This window comes from Mobula hypostoma, chromosome 2, assembly GCF_963921235.1.
Source record: "Mobula hypostoma chromosome 2, sMobHyp1.1, whole genome shotgun sequence".
NCBI classification, from domain to species: Eukaryota; Metazoa; Chordata; class Chondrichthyes; order Myliobatiformes; family Myliobatidae; genus Mobula; species Mobula hypostoma.
This window is the reverse complement of record NC_086098.1, coordinates 134,443,866-134,465,101: the sequence shown is the minus strand read 5'-3', so window position 1 is coordinate 134,465,101 and position 21,236 is coordinate 134,443,866. Positions and strand designations below refer to the sequence as shown.

General features: G+C 41.6%; 1 protein-coding gene across 1 annotated transcript in view; it reads left to right on the top strand.

The window, feature by feature from the left end:
- Positions 1–20,338, top strand: part of LOC134342501 (bcl-2-like protein 11) — a 53,933-nt gene extending 33,595 nt beyond the window's left edge. The window contains exon 4 of the mRNA XM_063040709.1: positions 12,200–20,338. Within this exon, the coding sequence (XP_062896779.1) occupies positions 12,200–12,292 (93 nt within the window). The 3' untranslated portion in view covers positions 12,293–20,338. The remainder of the gene's footprint in view (positions 1–12,199) is intronic.
- The last annotated feature ends 898 nt before the right edge of the window (positions 20,339–21,236 follow it).

Here is a 21,236-nt window from a genome sequence, read left to right as displayed (position 1 = left end):
GTAGAATGACATAAGTATGGATGTGCATCCTCCAGCTCTCTCTCGTGACTGTGTAGGATGCCTTCTGTGAGCATGAGAGCTTGTGTGTGATGTACACTCCCAGGAGTTTGAAACTGAAACTGCTTGCAGTTTCCACTACTGTGTCGCTGATATAAACTGGGGATGTAGCTGTTGCGAGTTTTCCTTAAGTCAATAGCCATCTCCTTTGTCTTGTTGGCATTGAGGAAGGGGTTAATTGCCTGGCACCAGGCCTCAAGCTCTTCCACCTCCTCTCCGTGGGCCATCTCATCATTGTTGGTGATGAGCCCCACTGTTGTCGTGTCATCAGTGAACTTGATGTGATTGCTCAGGTGTTTGGCTGTGTAATCAAGTGTGAGCAGAGGTGGGGGTCAGGAAAATATTTGCCCACTTAATCCACTCAATCCAAGACAGATCTAGGGGATAGAACGCTAACAATGAAGAAGTACAACTACACAATATGAAGAAAATCAAACAGTTTACTTTCAGTGGTAGTAAAATAGAATTTTACCTCTAGATTTTTTGTTCATAAATTATGAATAGATAAAAATTTAGTTTACAATTTAAACAATACCATTAAAAGCAAAGCTTCTCAATTGAGTGAACTGTGCAATATTTCCCCCAACAAGGTGTAAGTATAATTTAAAAGCTTGTTTTACACCCCATATCCTTGCTGAGCTGGATTTAATGCTGAAGATAGTCATTCAGTTATTTGGCTCATGAGTTCAAAGTAAATTGTCATGTTTGACATTTTCATTGGTTTTTGTATATATTGAAATGTTAATAACTGCTTTAACACCCCGGTGTACAGGTATTTTATCAGTATGAGCTACAGTTCAGTTGCTCTTCGCTAGAGTTGACCATATTGACCAAACACCTGATTTTGGATGATATGTTAAAATGAGGTTTCATCGTTTCTTCCAAGTGGATGCAAGATGTGCAAGGCAAAGGTTAAAGAGCACAGGTGCTCCCTGGGTTACAGACACCTGACTCACGTTCCCCTGTGCATAGGAAGGAGTATTTGGGAGACCAGATGAATGGGGACGGATTTGCCAGCTGCTACGGCACTGCAGTCATCTTCTGCCGAGTTGGAATGTGAGACTTCTGCGTATCCCCCACCCTGAAAGCCATAACAACTGTGGGCTGGGTCAAGCCGAGTAGAGCTGGGAGCACGCAGCAGATTCACTCTGAGTCAGTGAGGCTGGCTGATGGTCACTCTTCCTGCACCTGCTCGCTTGCTGTCCTGGCTCCTGTCACAGCTGTTAATGTGATCCTCTCCCACACACTGTTTTTGTTCTCATGACGTATGAGCAGTCCTTAGGAATGCATCCCTGCCATAACCTGAGGACTGCCCTCAGTAGAACTAATCCCAGTCAATTGACCAATATTTGCTCCTTCACCAGTCTTGTGTTAAAAATATATCATTATCAGGTGCTTACTGTTTCCTACCCAACACAGTAAAGTGTAGTTCAAAAGCACTTGATTGACTGTAATCTGCTGTGAAAGATCTTGAGATTGTGGAACGTGCCACAGGATATGCAGTTCTTCCAGTTTCTTCATGTATTTTTTTCTGTTTACTGTGGATATGTAACTGGAGCCTCACATGAGAATTAGAAAGGCCAGGCATTTTTTAGAGTTGTAAGTACGGTAAAGAAAGAAATACATAAAATTGTAAAATGTTTATTATTTCCTATGGTAGGAAATCTGAATGATCTTTGTTTAAGTACCCTCATTTATTGCTTTGTTTCGCTGCAGTTTAATAAATCTGCTTGGCACTTAAAGTTCAAAAGGCAGCCTGGTGTAGTGTGATATTGCCACCTTTGAAAATGAGAACACAAAATGGAAAGCAAATAACCTGTCAACAGTCGAACGATTTGCTTAAACTCTGATGGTAAGTGGGCCTGTCACAACAATTATAGGAGTCTTGGTTTCTAGATCCTTGGCATCCTGATAGTAACACATTGCAGTAGCTGGTAGAACTACTGCGTCAGCTCCAGTGACCCAGTCCAAATGGCGTTTACCCTGTAATGTGGGTTTCCTCCGGGCAGTCCAAAGATTAATTGACCACAGTAAATTGCCCCCTTTAGTGATAGGACCTGGAAGGAGCTGATGGGACTATGGGGTGAAAAGAGTGCAAACCAGAGGACTCAGTTGGCTGGAAGACTTGATTCGTGCTATGGAACTCCATAAGCCCAGAATAAATGTGCTGAAATAAGTGACAAAATAAAATATTTAACATAGAAGCCAGTTCCCTTTTTAAACACCACAGGACTTGGGATCGTGTTTGGATCATGTTGGGCAACAATATATTCTTGGGTTTAGTTGGGTTTGGATTGCCTGTTCTTCATTTGAGTTTTAATTAAAGTTTAAAAGATTAACGATTAGCTTTATTTGTCACACCGAAACATACAGTGACTTGCATTGTTTGCGTTAATGACCAACACAGTCTGAGGAATGTGCTGGGAGAAGCTCACGGGTGTCAACATGCTTCCACTGCTAATCTGGGTGCCCACAACTTACTAACCTGTACACCTTTGAAATGTGGAAAGAAATGGGAGCGCCTGGAGGAGACCCGCGCGGTTACAGGAATTGAACCCCTAGCGCTGGTGCTGTGAAGCGTAATGCTGACCGCTACACTACTGTGCCGCCTAATTTTATACCCTGTTATATTCCTAATGTGGAACAAATAATTAGAACTTTAGCAATCACTGGCTACTTTCCAGCTGGTATATTTCTGGCCATGGCGCCTCAGGAAGAAGAGGACACCAAAACTTAACAGAATAATGGTGGAATTTGATAAAAAGTGGAGAGGCTGGTGTTGTTTTTCTCAGTGCAAATGGCTAAGGAGACATTTAAGACATTGTTCAGGCCTGAGAGCTGCTTATTGATTGGATGGAGAGGAATTGGCAATGGTATTTATCATGACAGATTTAAAATAATTGGCAAAAAAAGTTGGGGAGAGCTACCCTTTAACCTACAATCTAGAATTCATTTTCCAAAAGGGTGGTTAAGGAATAACGGCAAAATAACATTGGATAATTACTTAAGTAAATTTACAGCTCTTTCTTTTTAGTGTCCATTATGCTGCTGGCGATTAGGGCTGCAATGAAGGTCCTCCATCTCTGTCCATACCATCACACACAGATAAAGCACAGATGTAGAAGGATTCTTCATTGCTGTTTCTGTTACAATTGTTTTTTGATCAGTCAAGATTGTTAGCTGTGAGCTGAACCCCCGAACCTGGAGGACCTATGGACCACTCTTAGTCTGGCCTCTACCCTTTGACCTGTTTGGCATGGGTGACCCTACCAAGAGCCAAAGTACAAGTCTCTGACTCCAGCCAACATAGCTCTCCGGGTCATTGAGGCACACAAGCCTCCAAACCCTACGGCAAGGTTGTGGTCCTCTTGGAGGTTAGAGTGAGGTTAGAGTGCTGTGGAGGTGGTGTAGTTGGTGGCTCAGTTAGGGAACTAGAACAGGCATAGGGGCTGAATAGTCCACTTCTCTGCAAGAAACGATAGAGCGTATTTAAAGTATACTTTACAGCTGCACCACACTAGCAAATCATATCAATATGTCTGCTGTGGATTTAGTTGGAAGGTACTTGGAGAAAGAACAATGCCAGACTTTTTAAACATTAATGTATTATTTAAAGAGATAAAAATCTGCCATTGTGGTTGGACTGCACATAACTGCTTCCACAGGAATCACGCACACAGAGTATGTTTCCCCTCTGCTTCTGCAGGGGAAAAGCCCAGTTGTTATCACAATCCCTTTGTGCCAAACAATCTTGCTCAAAGCCAATACCACAGAGCCACAAACACCAGCTGCTGTTGCACTCCATGGCGAGAGAGAGAAGCTGTCTGTTCCTTCCCCTCCCCCACACTGTGATTGCTGAGTTGGCTTTGCAAGATATAATCACATGAAATGGGCAGGTATCATAAGACACAGATATATATTTTAGGATATTGTTATAGAATGTAGTTGGTTAGCGCCAATTCTGAAACAAACTGCTTTAGGATGATTGGATCTCAAGTTCAGTCTATAATTACATAAATTAAGGTTAACAGAATCGAATAGGGTTTTGGCCAAAGGTTTAGGATTACAAAATAGGATTTGTAACTCTTGTCTTTCCCTCACCTGAAGTACTATGCACTTCTAATATCTGTGCCAAATGAATGATATACTTGGAGGTGGTTTAGAGTACTTTTCTTATGAGAAGAACTTAATTAGTGGAAGGATAGAATTTTACTTGTTGAGTTTAGAACAAAGAAATCTCATTGAAACCCTACAAGACTCTTAAGGGGCAGTGAGTAGGGTAGATGTTGAGGTTTGTTTTTTAAAACCCTGTTCAGAGACGAGAATTAAGCTCACAAAGTATGACTAAAATGAGAATATTTTTGTTTGCACAGACGGTTGTGGGCCTTGTCATTAGGATGCTTGTTGTGTCATTTCAAGGCTGAGATGAACAGATATTTGGAAATCAGGAGATGCTGAGAGTGAGCTGGATTGTTGTATTGCACCATGCATTATCTTATTGAACACAGAAATAAGGACAATCACCTCCTGCCCCTGCTTTGCTTATGCTTATAAGCTACTCTCTCGACAGCCTCCACCTCAATACAACAGTAGCTTTCAGAGCTATTTAAATTTTATCCTATATAACTTCCATGGCTCTTCTGAGATTAGCAGCATTTTCTTAAAAAAAATTTAAGTATATAGCATTGCTGGGATTTATTGCCAATCCCTTGCTTTGTTCGAGTAGGTGGTGAGCCACTTTTAACTGCTGCATATCATGAGGCTTTTTGATAGGGAATTCACAATGGAGAGCATTCCAACTGGTATGGAGGTGCCACAGTACATGATCGGAAAAAGCTGCAGAAAGTTGTAAACTCGACCAGTTGCATCATGGGCACTAGCCACCCCAGCATCGAGGACATCTTCAGAAGGTGCTGTCCCAAAAAGACAGCGTCTATCAGTAAGGACCCCCATCACCCAGGGCATGCCCTCTTCTCATTGCTGCCTTCAGGGAGGAAGTACAGGAGCCTGAAGAGACACTATTTTAGGAACAGCTTCTTTCCTTCTGCCATCAGATTACTGAATGGACAATGAACCAACACATGAACACAATCTCAATATTTTTTGCTCTCTTTTTGCACTACATATTTATTTTTTAATATACAAATTTCACAGAATATGTCAGTGATATTAAACCTGATTCTGATGCTGAACAATTTCTGAATGAGGAGGATGGGAAGAGAACCCACAGGTCATATTGTTTTAACAGCACACAACTGCTGCTCGTCCTTCTGGGTGGTAGAGATGGTGGGTTTGGGATGTGCTGGGTGAGTAGCCCTATTTTCTTAATATTGTTCCACTGGTGAAAGAAAGAATTTTTTTTTAGAGTGGCAATGGGATATCTATCTAACAGGCTGTCCTGTCCTGGATTTTATTTAAGACCTTGAGTGTTACCAGTGATGGGGGTAAATAATGGTTAGCATGAACATGGTGGGCAGAAGGGCCTCCTTTCATGCTGCTATTTCACTATACTTGTGACTTGTGAATGCTAGCAGGGAGATGGGGTGTGAGGACAAGAGTCACTCAACGCACAATATTGTGAATTCAACACTCAAAATTCCTACAGATGCACCATGGAGTGCATTCTAACTGGCTGCATCACCATCTGGTATGGGGCAGGGGGATCTGCACAGGATTGAAGTAAGCTACAGGAAGTTATAAAGATGGTCACCACCATCGTGAGCACAAGCCTCCGTATTAACCAGGACATCTTCAAAGAGTGATGCACCATTAAGGACTCCTATCACCCAGGTCAAGTCCTCTTCTCATTGCTACAATCAAGGAAGACGTACAGGAGCTGGAAGGCACACACTCAGTGATTCAGGAACATCTTCTTCCCCTCTATTATCAATTACCAAATAGACATTGAACCCATGAACACTACTTCACTACTTTTATTTCTGTTTTTGCACTAATTTAAATTAACTATTATACATGTATTTACTAACATTCAGTTTTATTTCTCTATTGTTGTGTATTGCATTGTGCTGCTGCCTCAAAGTCAACAAATTTCATGACGTATGCCGGTGATATTAAACCTGATTCTGATTCTGACTTGTTCCTGTAGACAGAGCATTTGTGTGTGGCTGTCCAGTGGGTGGTGACCATACCCCTCACCAGGAAGCTGATGGTGAGAGATTTGCCAGTGGTAGTGCCATTTAACATTAAGGGTAGGTGGTAAAACTTGGCTTGCTTTGGAGTTAGTAGTTAGTTCTGAGATGCGAGTGTTACTTGTTGCTCACCAGTCCTTGCCAGAAAGTTGTTGAGATGTTGCAGTGTGCGGGCATGGACTGTCTTCGTATCCTGAGAACTGAGGAATGGAATTGACCATGGTACAATCATCAATAAATATCCCTCCTGACTGTAACTCATTGATAAAGTAGCTGATGGTAGTTGGGTCTCGGACCGTCGTCATCCGTTTCATGCAATGGTGTCCGGTGGTTGGGATGATGAGCTCCGACAGCCATGGTGCTTATGGTTGAGAATCGAGCTACAGGCAGCACGGTTCTGGATATATTGGCTTCAAGAGGATAGAAGCACTGCATGAAGAATGTTTGAATTATTGAGTCTGGAGATGGCATTGGTTACGCAAGTTGATGCTTCAATTATCACAGCACAGGAGCACAATCATTTACCAAATCCATGTCTGTCTGTTCTTTCATTTAGCAATACTTATTGTCAATGTTGACTCTTAGCTGCTGGTAGGGGATTGATGTTATAGTCCATCTGATCTAATTTATTTCATGATCAGAATATTACTGGCGACTAATGGTATTTTTTCATTCATTTCCCTTGTATTCTCTTCTCTCTCACATGTCTATCAACTTTTCCCCCAATTTTCCTGCCACCCATCTACGTTAGGCTAACTGGACATGCATGAATTGTCCCTATCAGCCAGCTTGTCATTGGGATGTGGAGAGGGAATAGGAGCACCTGAGTGGAGGCCATGTTGTCATACAGAGAGCACTGCAGCTGTGCTGCCAAACAAAATAAGCTTTCTGTAGTTAAATCTATTTATTGTCCTCCTTCAAATTGCAACAATGGAAAATATTGCAAACTAGCTATGCAGAACCACAATCCTGCACATGTCAGCTTTCTTCAATACTGTTTTTAAGTGAAGGAATTATTAATTTTGCCTTTTGTTCTTTGACAATTATGGTAAATGTGCCTCTGATTAAAACTGTCCATTTTGCCCAATCCCTTTCTTTTAATCGATTGCCAATTGAAAGATATTATTGAATCTCTTTCATTGCCCGTCAGGAAGCGTGTTGCTGATTGTAAGATTATACTGCACCAGACATTTATTTCCTCAACTCTGCTCAACTATTTTGCATTCGTCTGAAATCTCTTTGTTTTGGTTACAAGCTTTGCATACATATAGTTTCCCCTTATTTTGCTTTATTGATAGCTAACATAATCTTATACATCTATGTGGAATCTCCCCTTCATCTCTACTGATCAGTCCAAGCATCCTTGATACCATTCTGGTAAATCACTTCTGTACCCTCTTAAGCGTTTGTCATTGTTCCTGTAGTGCGGGGCCTACGTATGTGACACCAGGACAAACAAGAGCTTTTATTCAACAAAAACACAGAAGCACAACTTATTGATTTATACTGCTTCAGTCTCTAAAGCCAAGGATCCCTTATCACTTAGGCTTCTGAATTTGTCCTGCTGTCTTCAAAGATTTAACATAAATTCCAAGTCGCTGATCCTGCAGCTACTTTAAAACTATACCTTTTAGGTGATCACGTTGCTGAAAGAGAGAGGGAGGGCTAGATTGATGTTAGTGTAGTTTATAAGGTGGGTTGAATAAAGGACCTGTTCTTTACTGTACCGTTCCATATTCTTTCAGGTAAATCGTACTTCGCTGTGTTAACTACTTTCACTGTACGTCACCAGACTGAAGTCCTATGCTCTGCTCTGTATACTATATTGTTAAGTTTAGTGTCTTCAGCATAATTTGAAATATATCCTCATTCCTAATAGACTCCTGGCAACCCAACTAAATACGATAGAGCTGTTTTGTACACATTATTATTGGGCCATTCAGTGTCAATGGCACAGTTGATTGTCAAGCCCTACGCTGGAGTTTAACTTGATGTGCTGGTGCTTACTGTTAACTCGGCAATTCCTTTGAATGTAGTACTTAAGATGAAGTTCTCTCTGTTCTTAAAGATTCTCTAATGCTGGGAATAACAGTTTTTTTTCTGGCAGACATTTAACCCAACATATTTTTTAAATGGACATCAATTACTCTCCCCACCCCCCCCACCCCCGTAGAAGTTGTGTACAAGATAGTTGCTATATTCACTTAATAGATGTGAGCATATGAATAATTTATTTTGCATGCAGAGTCCTTGAGCTTGTAAATGGTGCAGGTATAGAGGCCAGCAGCTTCAGTATTACTCTTAAATGACCATTGGCTCCATTATGTTGCCTGTCTCGGTATAACCTTCCTGCCCCAGGGAGGGCTGTCTGTTTTTACACAATTGAACTCTTAATGTAACACTCATCATACCACATGCAACAAAGAACCCCTACCTCCTCCATAACTTTTTTTTCAGGAGACAGGCCAGCCCCCTCACACCAGAATTACTTTTAACCTGAGCATTACAACAAAGTGAAAACTAAGATTAAATTAAACTGAGTAGAACCTGAAAGGATGATACAATTTGCAAGGGACTTCTGTATAACAAAAAACATAGTGCCCTGATAGCCAAAAATGGTGAGCTGGAAAGTCAAAGTCGAGTTTATTATGTTAACAAGTTTATGTATGTACAAGTGTAATGAAAGTTTCTTGAAGCAGCACATCACAGGAACATAATGTCCTTTAAGCAGGAAAGGGATGAGGTGGTGTTGGTGAGCAAGGTTTGGATTGTGAAGGAGGAAAATTAGATACTTTCCCTGTGATTGGGGAGAGTGAAGTGGGATTGGGGTTGAATTCCTATGGGCTCTGTCTGAAATGGAGACCCCAGCTTGATGTAAACATTGATCAGTGGGTATGGGGTCAGGTTTTGTGCTGTGCTGAGATAACCTTGAAGTAAAAAAGATGAGCTATGCCTTTAGCATAGTGGGATCTCATGCTGCATTTTGAAAATGCGGTGGCCCTGGAAATGCCTAGCAGTGGAGCCTCAGGAGTTTGCACTACACACTCTGTGCTCGACCAGACAAGAAATCATGTTCTGATTATGACAAGTGCTAAGTTGTATTTTTGAGTTGGGGTTGGGGTAGATATTGATGTTCAGAAGTGTGTCACACACCAGAAATTCTGTACCATTTATTCCTCGTTTGCTTTTTCCTAGTAGTGTATGATTTATAATCAAGGTTTAAAGAAGTTGCCTAAACTATCTTCTCCCCAGTTCAGAAATTTGCCTGACACATGCCCTTGAGATTTATTTTGACATAGTTTGCATGTTAAACGCATGTATCTGTCATTTCTCAAGTATTTTAGAACAGTAGTACTTCGATATCAGGGTGAAAAGGGAATGAATGCATTTTAAAGGCGGCATGTTCAAAGAAAACCTGGACTCTGTGTTCGCTGACCAAACATTAGCAATGAAAATTATCACTTTTATGAGAAAGGGTCTGCCAAAAACACAGCTGGAAACTGCTGTGCTGAAATTATTGGATTGGTGTCTCAAAGGGAAATTGGTTGTACAACATTGTTGGGGAGAAAGTAGTAGGATTGTTCATGATTATTTTCCAGAATTGTTGCCCCAATGCCCAGCTACCAACTTCATCCCAACCTCCTGTGACATTGAGAGCTACAATAAATACTTATACCAGGCTCATCTGACAAAACCTTAATCTTAGTTATAAAACAAGCTGACTTCAAAAGAAGTCAAATAAGATGTAAACAAATCCAGTAAACTAATTCCCCCCATCGTCTATTCCCCACTTTGAACTTTTACCCTCTTCTCACCTGCCTCTGGGACCCACCCTCCTTACCTTTCTCCTATCAGATTCCTCCTTTTCCAGCTCTTGACATTTTCCATCTATCTGGTTTCACCTATCACTTAACAATTAGTCTCCTTCCCCTTTTTATTCTGGTATCTTCCTCCCTTCCTTGTTAGTCCTGAAGAAGGGTCTCAGCATGAAGCATTAACCGTCTATTCATTTCCATTAATACTGCCTGACCTGTTGTTTCTCCACCATTTTGTGTATGTTGCTATGTAAGATGTATATTATTTTATATCATTGCTGTATTTTTATGCATATACATTGTTTGGTATTTGATTTGTATTCACTGTTCTTAGTTTTCACAAAGGCTCTGGGCCTGTACTCACTGAAATTCAGAAGAATGAGGGGTGACCTCATTGAAATTTACAGAATGTTAAGGGCCTTAGTGAGGGAGTCCAAGATCAAAGGACACAGCCTTAGATTAAAAGGGCACTCTTTTCAAACAGATGAGGAGGAGGAATTTCTTTAGCCAGAGAGTAGTAATTCTGTGGGATTCGGCACCACAGATGGCTTTGGAGGCCAAGTCGTTGGGTACAATTAAGGCAGAGGTTGATAGATTCTGATTAGTCAGGGCATGAAGGGATATGGGGAGAAGGCAGGAGACTGGGGCTGAGAGGGAAAATAGATCAGCTATGTTGAAATGGTGGAGTAGACTCGATGGGCTGAATGAAGTAATTCTTCTTTATCTTATGATCTAAAACAGTATGGCAAGAGTTACTTAAATGCTTTATGTGCTGGTGTCTCTAGTAAAATAATCTTTCAGCTTGGGCCATCCTTGTGTTTGAACCAGCCTATTTCAGGGACTGAACACATAATTTGTGTTGAAACTAATGGTCCAAAGAGAGGGCTCTACATTGTTTGAAGTGCTGTTGAGTGGGTGTTTTAAATCAACCCACTTGATCTGTTGAGGTGGACATGAAAAGTTAAATTGCTTTGCTCATTAACATTTAGTCATCCCTCAAACCACATGACTAAGAATGGGTCAGTCTGTATTCTCCTGCCTGTAGTACTTACCATGCTGTACACTAATTGAAAATTGTTTTTGCCTTCATGACAAGGATTCCATGCCAGCAGTAAGCTAATTAGCGCTGAATTTTAGGACATCTGATTTGTGTGAAAAGCACTGCATGAAAGCAAATTAAGTCTCTTAAATTACAACTTTTGAATTAATGGTTCAAAGATTTATTTACAACCTGAAAACCACGCTCTTCAGACATACACAAAACAAACCTCAAAGAATGAATGATAGAAACATCAAAGCCCCGAAGCCCCCCTCCCCTACACTTCGCACAAGCAGCAGCAAATCATCAAACCTCCCCCCACCAACTCGAGGCGGCAGGAGCCCTACCTCACCAAAGAGACCTTGATCAAGAGTCTATCCAAGCTGCAGTCCAGAAGGAAGGCTAATCTCAGGGTTGTAAACTACATACATACTTAATAAATGTACTTTGAATCTTTGAGATAATTAAAATGCATCAGGTCAAAATTAAGCCACAATTGGTTTAAGACATCGTTGAATATGCCCATTAGAAATCTCCTCCTGAGGTCTCATTGAAACGTGGAATTGTGAAATGGAGGGACAGGGTAGATTCTACAATTTGGTTCTTCTGCTGGGATCTCTAGAGCCAGGGAATGAATTACTTTGAATTACTTTACTTTATTGTCGCCAAACAATTGATACAAGAGCATACAATCATCACAGCGATATTTGATTCTGCGCTTCGCGGAATGTGGGTTTGGAAGTCTGTTTATTCAGAAATTAAATAATGAGATATCTTTACTGGGAGTTGAAATTCTCCCAACTTGTACATCTGTACATTGGGTATTTCATTGGGTATATTCTAAACTGACATCAACAGATTTTTGCTGAATAAGGGAACTGGTGGTTATGGGAGCAGTGACATTACTGAATGGTTCACATAGCCATTCAACATACTATTGTTTTAATTTCTTGTAAATACACTTGCAAAATGCTTAAGTAAACTTGATGACTATAAACTGGTAATATTTTAAAGAACTGGGAATACTTGAACGAAGAACAGGTTGACTGTTCCTTTGGGGTGAGGGTGGAGAAATTGCAGTGGCTGAGGCGTCTTTTCAAAAGGTTAATATTAAAACTTTGACTCCCTTGTGATTGCAGGCACCTAATCGCAGACGTGCAAGGGCCCATCGACCACCTAATAACCAGATCACAGGTCTTCGGCACTGGATAAGTATATTGTTCAGGCGATAGATGAACAGCGTATGAAGTACACCAGCTTTATTGCTCAAAAACAGACATTTTTTGATAATTTCAATCTTTGCTTTTTCACTTTGGACAACAAAGCTTTCTTTCTTGCGTACATACTGGCATCGAATTGCGGTATTCTGATGGGAGAGACATAAACTCAGTGGCTCTAACAGCACGTCATTTTACCGCACTGGAAGGCATCAACCTTTTCATCGTGACGTTGTCAGAAGGTGGTGGATTAATTTTGAGCACACGCATTGTGTAAAACACAAATGTTTCCTGCAATTATTGGAACCTGAGCCAACAAATATCAAGAACATCCGTACGTTTCCCCCAAAACAATCAAATACAATCCGAATTGTTTTTATAACTCGCCCTTTTTTTTAATGTAACTGAAAATGATCCAGCCTTGAGATGCCTAGAAATGTATTGGTTGTAAGTTATTTTGAACTATTTATTAGACGTAGAACATCTTGTGTTTATCTGCTTTGTTTCCCCATTCCCTCTTTTCTCCACCATTTTTCTACTGCACCACTTCTGCATTTAGTTACCAGACTGAGCCAGAAAGCACTCTGGCTGCAGTTTTTTTTATTTTCATAGTGTTTTAATTCTGCTTATTATTTAATTTCTTGTATTTCCATACGTTATGTTGGATGACCCAGTGTAAATGTAGCAAAATGTTAAACAATTCCCTACCCCCTGGCTTTTACCCATCCTTCAACCTGCTAAAACATACTTGTTTTTTTTGCCCTGCATTTTAATTTTATTTTCCTTCCTTGCACTGATGACTTGCCAAATATCTGAAGGGGAATTAACATTTTTAACTGTGCAATAATGTTGTACATACCTGCATCTTTGGAAAATATGTTTATGAAGTCGTTTTTTCTTGTAATAAATCTGAAGTTTCGATATAGCTTTGCATTTAATCCTCTGTAGTTTTATTAGCATCGGCCACTGGTGTGAATACTAGCAAAGGCAGCAAAGTTCAGGGCCTCCAGTACTCATTTGAACTAAGCTTAGCTAAGGCATTGTACAGGGTGGGGAAAATGTATGAATGGACCAAGAACAACTATCGATAATAATATGATTCTAATTTCTGTTTTGGATCAAAAAGCTTCTGTTTTCAGCTACAGATCAGCCACAGAGAAAAAAAATATTTTCTTCATTTCCCACATTCTAAAAATTTTATCCTGCAACAAGAGTAATAATCCAAAAGCAGAAAGTTTGCAGATGCTAAAAAGCTAAAATAGAAACATTTTGGAAACACTCAGAAAATCAGGCAACATCTGCCATGAGGGGGAAGAACAAGACTGCTGTCTCTGGTTGACCTTTCATCAGATGTGATACATGCCATTTGCACACACTGCTGTTTAATTAATGACTAAATGCCCCAGCACTTGTGTTTTTTTCCCCTAAGCCCATAAAACATAGGAACAAAGTCAGCCAATTTGGCCCATTGAGTCTGCTTTATCTTTCCATCATGGCTGCTTTACTATCCCTCTCAACCCCATTCGCCTGCCTTATCCCCTTAACCTTTCATGCCCCTCCTCTGCCTTTAAGTATATCCAATGACCTGGCCTTCACAGCTGCCTGTGGCAACACATCCCACAGATTCACTACCCTCTGTCTAAAGAAATTTCTCCTTATCTCTGTTTTAAATGGATGTCCCCCTATACTAAGGTTATGCCCTCTAGTCCTAGATTCATAATCCTTACCAATCTTATTTGCACTTGTAGGGAGAGACTAGCCAATTCTGCTACCAAAAGAGGTTCCTAGATTCCCATTTGGCTGTATTTTTCATTTATACTCTCCTATTCTCGCAGCAGACAATGCAGTTTCTTTGCGTTAGTCTCACCAACACTTTTTTAAACATTTCCTGCCCATTCCTCAACCTTTGGTCCTCAATTCATTTGTCATAATACAAGCCAGTAAGCTTATAGAAGCTTTAAAGCACACGTGCAAGGCAGTCACATCCATTGTGCAGTGTCAGTACTGTTTCTGACCATAACACGGACCCTTCGATCTTCCAGCCTTTTGGAATTCCAACAGCCTCACAGATCAACCTACTTGCATCCTGTCCACAGATTTTCTGACTGCAGTTCCTAATTTCATCTCACTTTAGAAAATATACCTTATTGTCTGCCTGTACTGCACTTTCTCTAACTGTAACACTTGCATCATTATTGTTTTCCCTTGCACTACTGCTATGCATTGGTGCAATGGAATTTTTTATATGGATGGCATACAAAACAAATACAATGTTAAATCAATTTACTAATTTACATACACACACATTGTTCAGAGATCTTAATGTTAAACTTTGATTTAATTTTCTATATTATTGAGCACTTGTTCGATATGTACTCGTGGCAATATTAATTTCCCGTTCTATCTCAATCAGTGGTCCCTATAAACTTGGCTGAACTGCCCTCGTCTTTCGTGGTGGATGTTGAAGGTCCAGAACCAATCCCTGGACATAGTACTTATTACTTCCGAGCACAGTACTTTCTTTATTTTCAATCAAACTCTTCTGTTGCAGTCAAACACCAAACGCTTGCTGAGCACCACTGCCCATTCTGTGCAGAATCATGTTTACTATTAATGTCTTATATGAGACTTTGTTACGCCTCTCCAGGAATTGCACTCAGATTTTGGTAAGATAACTTTGTGGACAAGTAGCTGTTCCTAGGTCTTAACCATCACTGGATTACATATGACACATTAGCTATCTAATAGATTTATAGAACAGTACAGCACAGGAACAGGCCCTTTGATCTGCAATGTGGGGCTGAACCAGCTAAAAAGTAAATCGAAAACGAATATCCCCCCCCCTTACAAAATGTCCATATCCTTCCATCTTCCTCCCATTCATGTGCCTATCTAAACACCTCTTAAAAGCCTCCACTGTATCTGCCTCCACCACCATATCATCTGAAGAAGAGAGGATTTCAGGAAGGACATTTACTTCTGAAAGATGATGGATGTGTTGATAGCTCTAGATCAGGGGTTCCCAACCTGGGGTCTTTCGACCCCCTGGTTAATGGTAGGGGTCGATGGCATAAAGAAAAAGGTTAGGATCCCCTGCTCTTGAGTATGTTTTTCTATTCATGGTCAATTGTTCCAAGTGGAATACTGTCATCCACTTATTATTTACTTGAAAGTGGGTTTCAATGTATTTTTGAACAAAACCATTATTCACTAAAAGCTTTAAAGTTAAGTTGGGAACTGAATAATTGTGCACAACTTGTGACCAAATGTACTTTTTATTGCAGACATCATGTGAGTCTTATTTCTCTGTTTATTTTAAGGTGCATAACCTTTAATATCTTAGATTGTCTATACAAAAACTATTTTAAACTGCAAAGGGAAACAAAAATATGACAGCTTGAAACTGAATTGGGTTAAATTTCATCCGAGTGGGTGGAAAGTACTTTCAGTTCCAAATCAATGTTTTTGAATGCATTACATTGTGGTTGTACTAAAGAATGCAATAAGGATTTGAAATATGGATTTACTCCCAAGTATTCAGTGATACATTTATTATAATAGTGTCTTGTTAACTGTAGATTGTGTACTGTTGCACTTGCACAACCAACAAAGTCGGTATTTTGATAGTTCCCTAGAGGAAAAAGTTCAGAATAAATTTTGATAAGAATAATGCACCTCACTGAGGGTGTATTTAGAGTACTGCAATCTCAAGTTATTGATCTGCTGAATAAATCCCCAGCTATGTGTTGAGTTTTCATGATCACATAGCTATCACCCATCAAAAATCAAAACTATAGTTCATTTTGGGTTTATTTTGTCGTAATGACGTGTACTCAGGCTATGTGTACCTTGAGAAGCCTGCATAAAAATGTCTCTGGAGTCCTCTTGGAGATAATATTGTCCTGATGAAAGGAAGTGTGTTTCTCCATAAATGTTGCTTGACCTATTACAGATTTTCAGCATTTTATGATTTATGACATCTGGCTTTAATGACTCAGCTCCAATTCAGAAGTAGGCAAGACTTCATTTTTTGATACTGGCCTTAAAACAAAATCCCAAGTTTAGTTGCCCAATTCTTGGTACCTGTAGACAGAAGTTTAGCTTTCTGAATCCATATTCCAAAAAGTCTCATTCACATCCACCTTGCATAAGAGATAAACCTATTTCCTTCTGTATCTTTCTTTGACGGCAATGTAACTTTATCACAAATATCAGTTCTGTGTCACTTTAAGTCAGAATCTGCCATTTCTATATTGATGCAGAGTCTACAGAGTTGAAATTGAGGTCAGAGTTGCCTATTTGCTCTTGAGAAAACAATCATGGCGTAAAGACCTGGGAAAATTGGTTAAAGAGATACAGGGCTGGAGAAGGGGAAGTCTGATACAAGAGAACAGAAGGCCCTGAAAGATAGGGAGGAGCACAAGTGGGAGATGGGAGATGAGAGGTGGGCAAGGAGACAAGGTGAGAGAGGGAAAAGGTGGTGGGGGAGGGGGCATTACCAGAAGTCTGAGAAATTGATGTTCATGCAATCAGGTTGGAGACTACCCAGACGGAATACAAGGTGTTGCTCCTCCAACCTAAGTGTAGCCTCATCATGACAGTGGAGAAAGCCATGGATAGACATACTTGAATGGGAATAGGAAGTGGAATTAAAATGGGTGGCCACAGGAAAATTCTGCTTTTTCTGGCAGTAGGTGCTCAGCGAAGCGGTCTCCCAATCTATGTTGGGTCGCACTGACATACAGGAGGCCACACCGAGAGCACCAGACACAGTTTATGACCCCAACTGACTCATGGGTGAAGTGTTGCCTCACCTGGAAAGACTGTTTGGGGTCCTGAATAGTAGAGAGGGTGGAATTATACGGGCAGGTGTAGCACTTGTTCCACTTGCAAGGATAAGATCAGTGGGGAAGGATAAATGGACAAGAGAATCAAGTAGGGAGCGATCCCTGCGGTAAGTGGAATCAGAGGGGTATGGGGAGGGAAAGATGTGCTTGGTGGTGGGATCCTGTTAGAGATGGCAGAAGTTGCGGAGAATTATGTGCTGGACGTGGAGGCTGGAGGGATGGTAGGTGAGGGCGAGATGAACCCTATTTATGGTAGGGTGGCAAGAGGATAGGGTAAACCCAGGCACGCATGAAATGGAAGAGATAGAGTTGAGGGCAGCCTTGATAGTAGAGGAAGAGAAGACCCGTTCTTTGAAGGAGGACATCTTTGTTCTGGAATGAAAAGCCTCAACCTGGGAGTAGATGCAGCAGAGACGTAGGAACGTAAGTTACAGCCTGCAGGAAGAACACAGTTCCATTTGTTGCTCCAGATTCCAGCACCTGCAGTCTTTGTGTCTCCATAAATGCAAGTTATTCTTGGTCAGGGAAGCCTGAACAACCGACACTACTCATTACAAGAACATCACAACAAAACAGTTCTAACCTAACCTATGATTTCCCTCCCAATCAAAGGAAAGGGCAACTTGCTTCAATGTTTCTCATCTCCAAATGCCAGTTGGAACTTTGCAGTCAGTAGCAGGGTTTACATATCCAAGCTCAACTGTCAACCAAATGTAGGCTGTAATAATCTTAACAATTTGACTGTTTTATGGAGAACTTCATTGACTGGATAACTTGTGAGAATCTCAAATGAAACTGTATAATAGGTTGGGTGGGGGAGGGGTGGTTGAACCCGTTGCAGATGTCAAAACTTTGGCTTATGGTCTCTGGGCTCAAACAGACATCAATATTCCTCTGGATTTGGCCCATACAACAGTAGAATTTCCACTGCTATCTCCAACACTCCACTGAGGAGGAGAAGCTGGGAGGTGATAGGTGGAAAAGGTAAAAAGCTGAAGAAGAAATCTAATAGATGTGGACTATGGGAGAAAGGGAAGGAAGAGGGACATAAGAGAGTGGTGACAGGCAGGTGAGGAGAAGAGGTAAGAGAGAATGGGGAATGGAAGTAGATGGGGGAGAAGTTACTGGAAGCTAGAGAAATCAATATTCATGCTGTCAGATTGGAGGCTACCCAGATGACATAATGAGGTGTGGCTCCTCCAACTTGAGAGTGGCCTCATTGTGGCTGACATGTAAGAATGGAAAAAGGTAGTGTAATTAAAGTTGTTGAAATCGTGCTCATTGCGGATGGAGCAAGGTGCGCCAACAAAACGGTCCCCCGATCTATGTCGGGTCCACTGATATAGAGGAGACTGTACTGGGAGCACCAGATAAGGTAAATGACCCTGACAGACTCACAGATGAAGTATTCACTCATGTGGAAGGACTGTTTGGGGTCCTGAATGGAGGTGAGGGAGGAGGTGCATGGGCAGGGGTAGCATGACTTCCACTTGTAGGGATAAGTACCAGGAGGGAGATCAGTGGGGAGGGAGCAATCCCTGTGAAAAGCCGAGAGTATGGAGGTGGGGGAAGTAAAGACATGTTTGATGGTAGGATCCCTTTGAAGATGAGAAGATAGAGGCAAAAAAATCAAGAAAGGGGAGAGAAGTGTCATAAATGGATAAGTGAATTTATGGCAGGGTGGAAGTTGGAGACTAAGTTGATTAAATTGACCAGGCTCAGCATGGGTGCATGAAGCAGCACCAATGCAGAAAAATGTAGTGCAGGAGGAGTTGGGAGTGTTGGATCATTAATCTTTTCACATAGCCAACGAGAAGGCAGGTATAGCTGGGGTCCATGTCAATGCCCATGGCTGCAGTTTAGCTTTGGAGAAAGTGGGAAAGGCTGAAAGAAATCGTTGTGTGAGGACCGGTTTTGCCAATGGAGGAACGTGTAGAGGTGGAGGGGAACTGGTTAAGTGTTGTCTAGAAAGAAGCAGAGAGTTTTAAGACTTTTTGATGGGGTATAGATGTGTATAGGGACTGGACATCTAGCGTGAAAATGAGATGATCAGAGACCTGGGCAAGTTGAAGAGATAGAGAGCACATGAAGTGTCATGGATGCAGGTGGGAAGAGGGAGTTGAGGTGTACGGATACATCAGTGGGACAGGAGCAGGCAGAAACAATGGGGTACCTGGACAGTCAGATTTGTGAATCTTGGGTAGGAGGTAGAAAGTAGCAGTGTGGGGTAAGGGAACTATGAGGTTGATGGCTGTGAATTGGAGATCTTAAGAGTTGATGAGGTTGGTGATGGTGTGGGATGCAATGGCTTGATTGTCCTGTGTGGGGTTCTCTTCAAGGAGTAAGTAAGAGGAGGTATCTGAGAGCTGCTGCCTGGCCTCAGCAAGGCAGAGGTCAAACCACCAGACCATAGGAGCACCCTCCTTATCTGCAGGTATGATGGTGAGGTTAGGATTAGTGTGGAGAGAGTGGAGTGCAGTGCGTTCAAAGAGACATCAGCAGTTTCAACTTCAACACTCCTCTCTCTTACTTGAACCTTACCCCCCACCTCCATTCATAGAAACATAGAAACATAGAAAATAGGTGCAGGAGTAGGCCATTCGGCCCTTCGAGCCTGCACCGCCATTTATTATGATCATGGCTGATCATCCAACTCAGAACCCAGCCTTCCCTCCATACCCCCTGACCCCTGTAGCCACAAGGGCCATATCTAACTCCCTCTTAAACATAGCCAATGAACTGGCCTCAACAGTTTGCTGTGGCAGAGAATTCCACAGATTCACCACTCTCTGTGTGAAGAAGTTTTTCCTAATCTCGGTCCTAAAAGGCTTCCCCTCTATCCTCAAACTGTGACCCCTCGTTCTGGACCTCCCCAACATCGGGAACAATCTTCCCGCATCCAGCCTGTCCAATCCCTTTAGGATCTTATACGTTTCAATCAGATCCCCCCTCAATCTTCTAAATTCCAACGAGTACAAGCCCAGTTCATCCAGTCTTTCTTCATATGAAAGACCTGCCATCCCAGGAATCAATCTGGTGAACCTTCTTTGTACTCCCTCTATGGCAAAGATGTCTTTCCTCAGATTAGGGGACCAAAACTGCACACAATACTCCAGGTGTGGTCTCACCAAGGCCTTGTACAACTGCAGTAGTACTCCCTGCTCCTGTACTCGAATCCTCTCGCTATAAATGCCAGCATACCGTTGGCCTTTTTCACCGCCTGCTGTACCTGCATGCCCACTTTCAATGACTGGTGTATAATGACACCCAGGTCTCGTTGCACCTCCCTTTTTCCTAATCGGCCACCATTCAGATAATAATCTGTTTTCCTATTTTTGCCACCAAAGTGGATAACTTCACATTTATCCACATTAAATTGCATCTGCCATGAGTTTGCCCACTCACCCAACCTATCCAAGTCACCCTGCATCCTCTTAGCATCCTCCTCACTGCTAACACTGCCACCCAGCTTCGTGTCATCCGCAAACTTGGAGATGCTGCATTTAATTCCCTCATCCAAGTCATTCATATATATTGTAAACAACTGGGGTCCCAGCACTGAGCCTTGCGGTACCCCACTAGTCACCGCCTGCCATTCTGAAAAGGTCCCGTTTATTCCCACTCTTTGCTTCCTGTCTGCTAACCAATTCTCCACCCACACCAATACCTTACCCCCAATACCGTGTGCTTTAAGTTTGCACACTAATCTCCTGTGTGGGACCTTGTCAAAAGCCTTTTGAAAATCCAAATATACCACATCCACTGGTTCTCCCCTATCCACTCTACTAGTTACATCCTCAAAAAATTCTATGAGATTCGTCAGACATGATTTTCCTTTCACAAATCCATGCTGACTTTGTCCGATCATTTCACCGCTTTCCAAATGTGCTGTTATCACATCCTTGATAACTGACTCCAGCAGTTTCCCCACCACCGACGTTAGGCTAACCGGCCTATAATTCCCCGGTTTCTCTCTCCCTCCTTTTTTAAAAAGTGGGGTTACATTAGCCACCCTCCAATCCTCAGGAACTAGTCCAGAATCTAAAGAGTTTTGAAAAATTATCACTAATGCATCCACTATTTCTTGGGCTACTTCCTTAAGCACTCTGGGA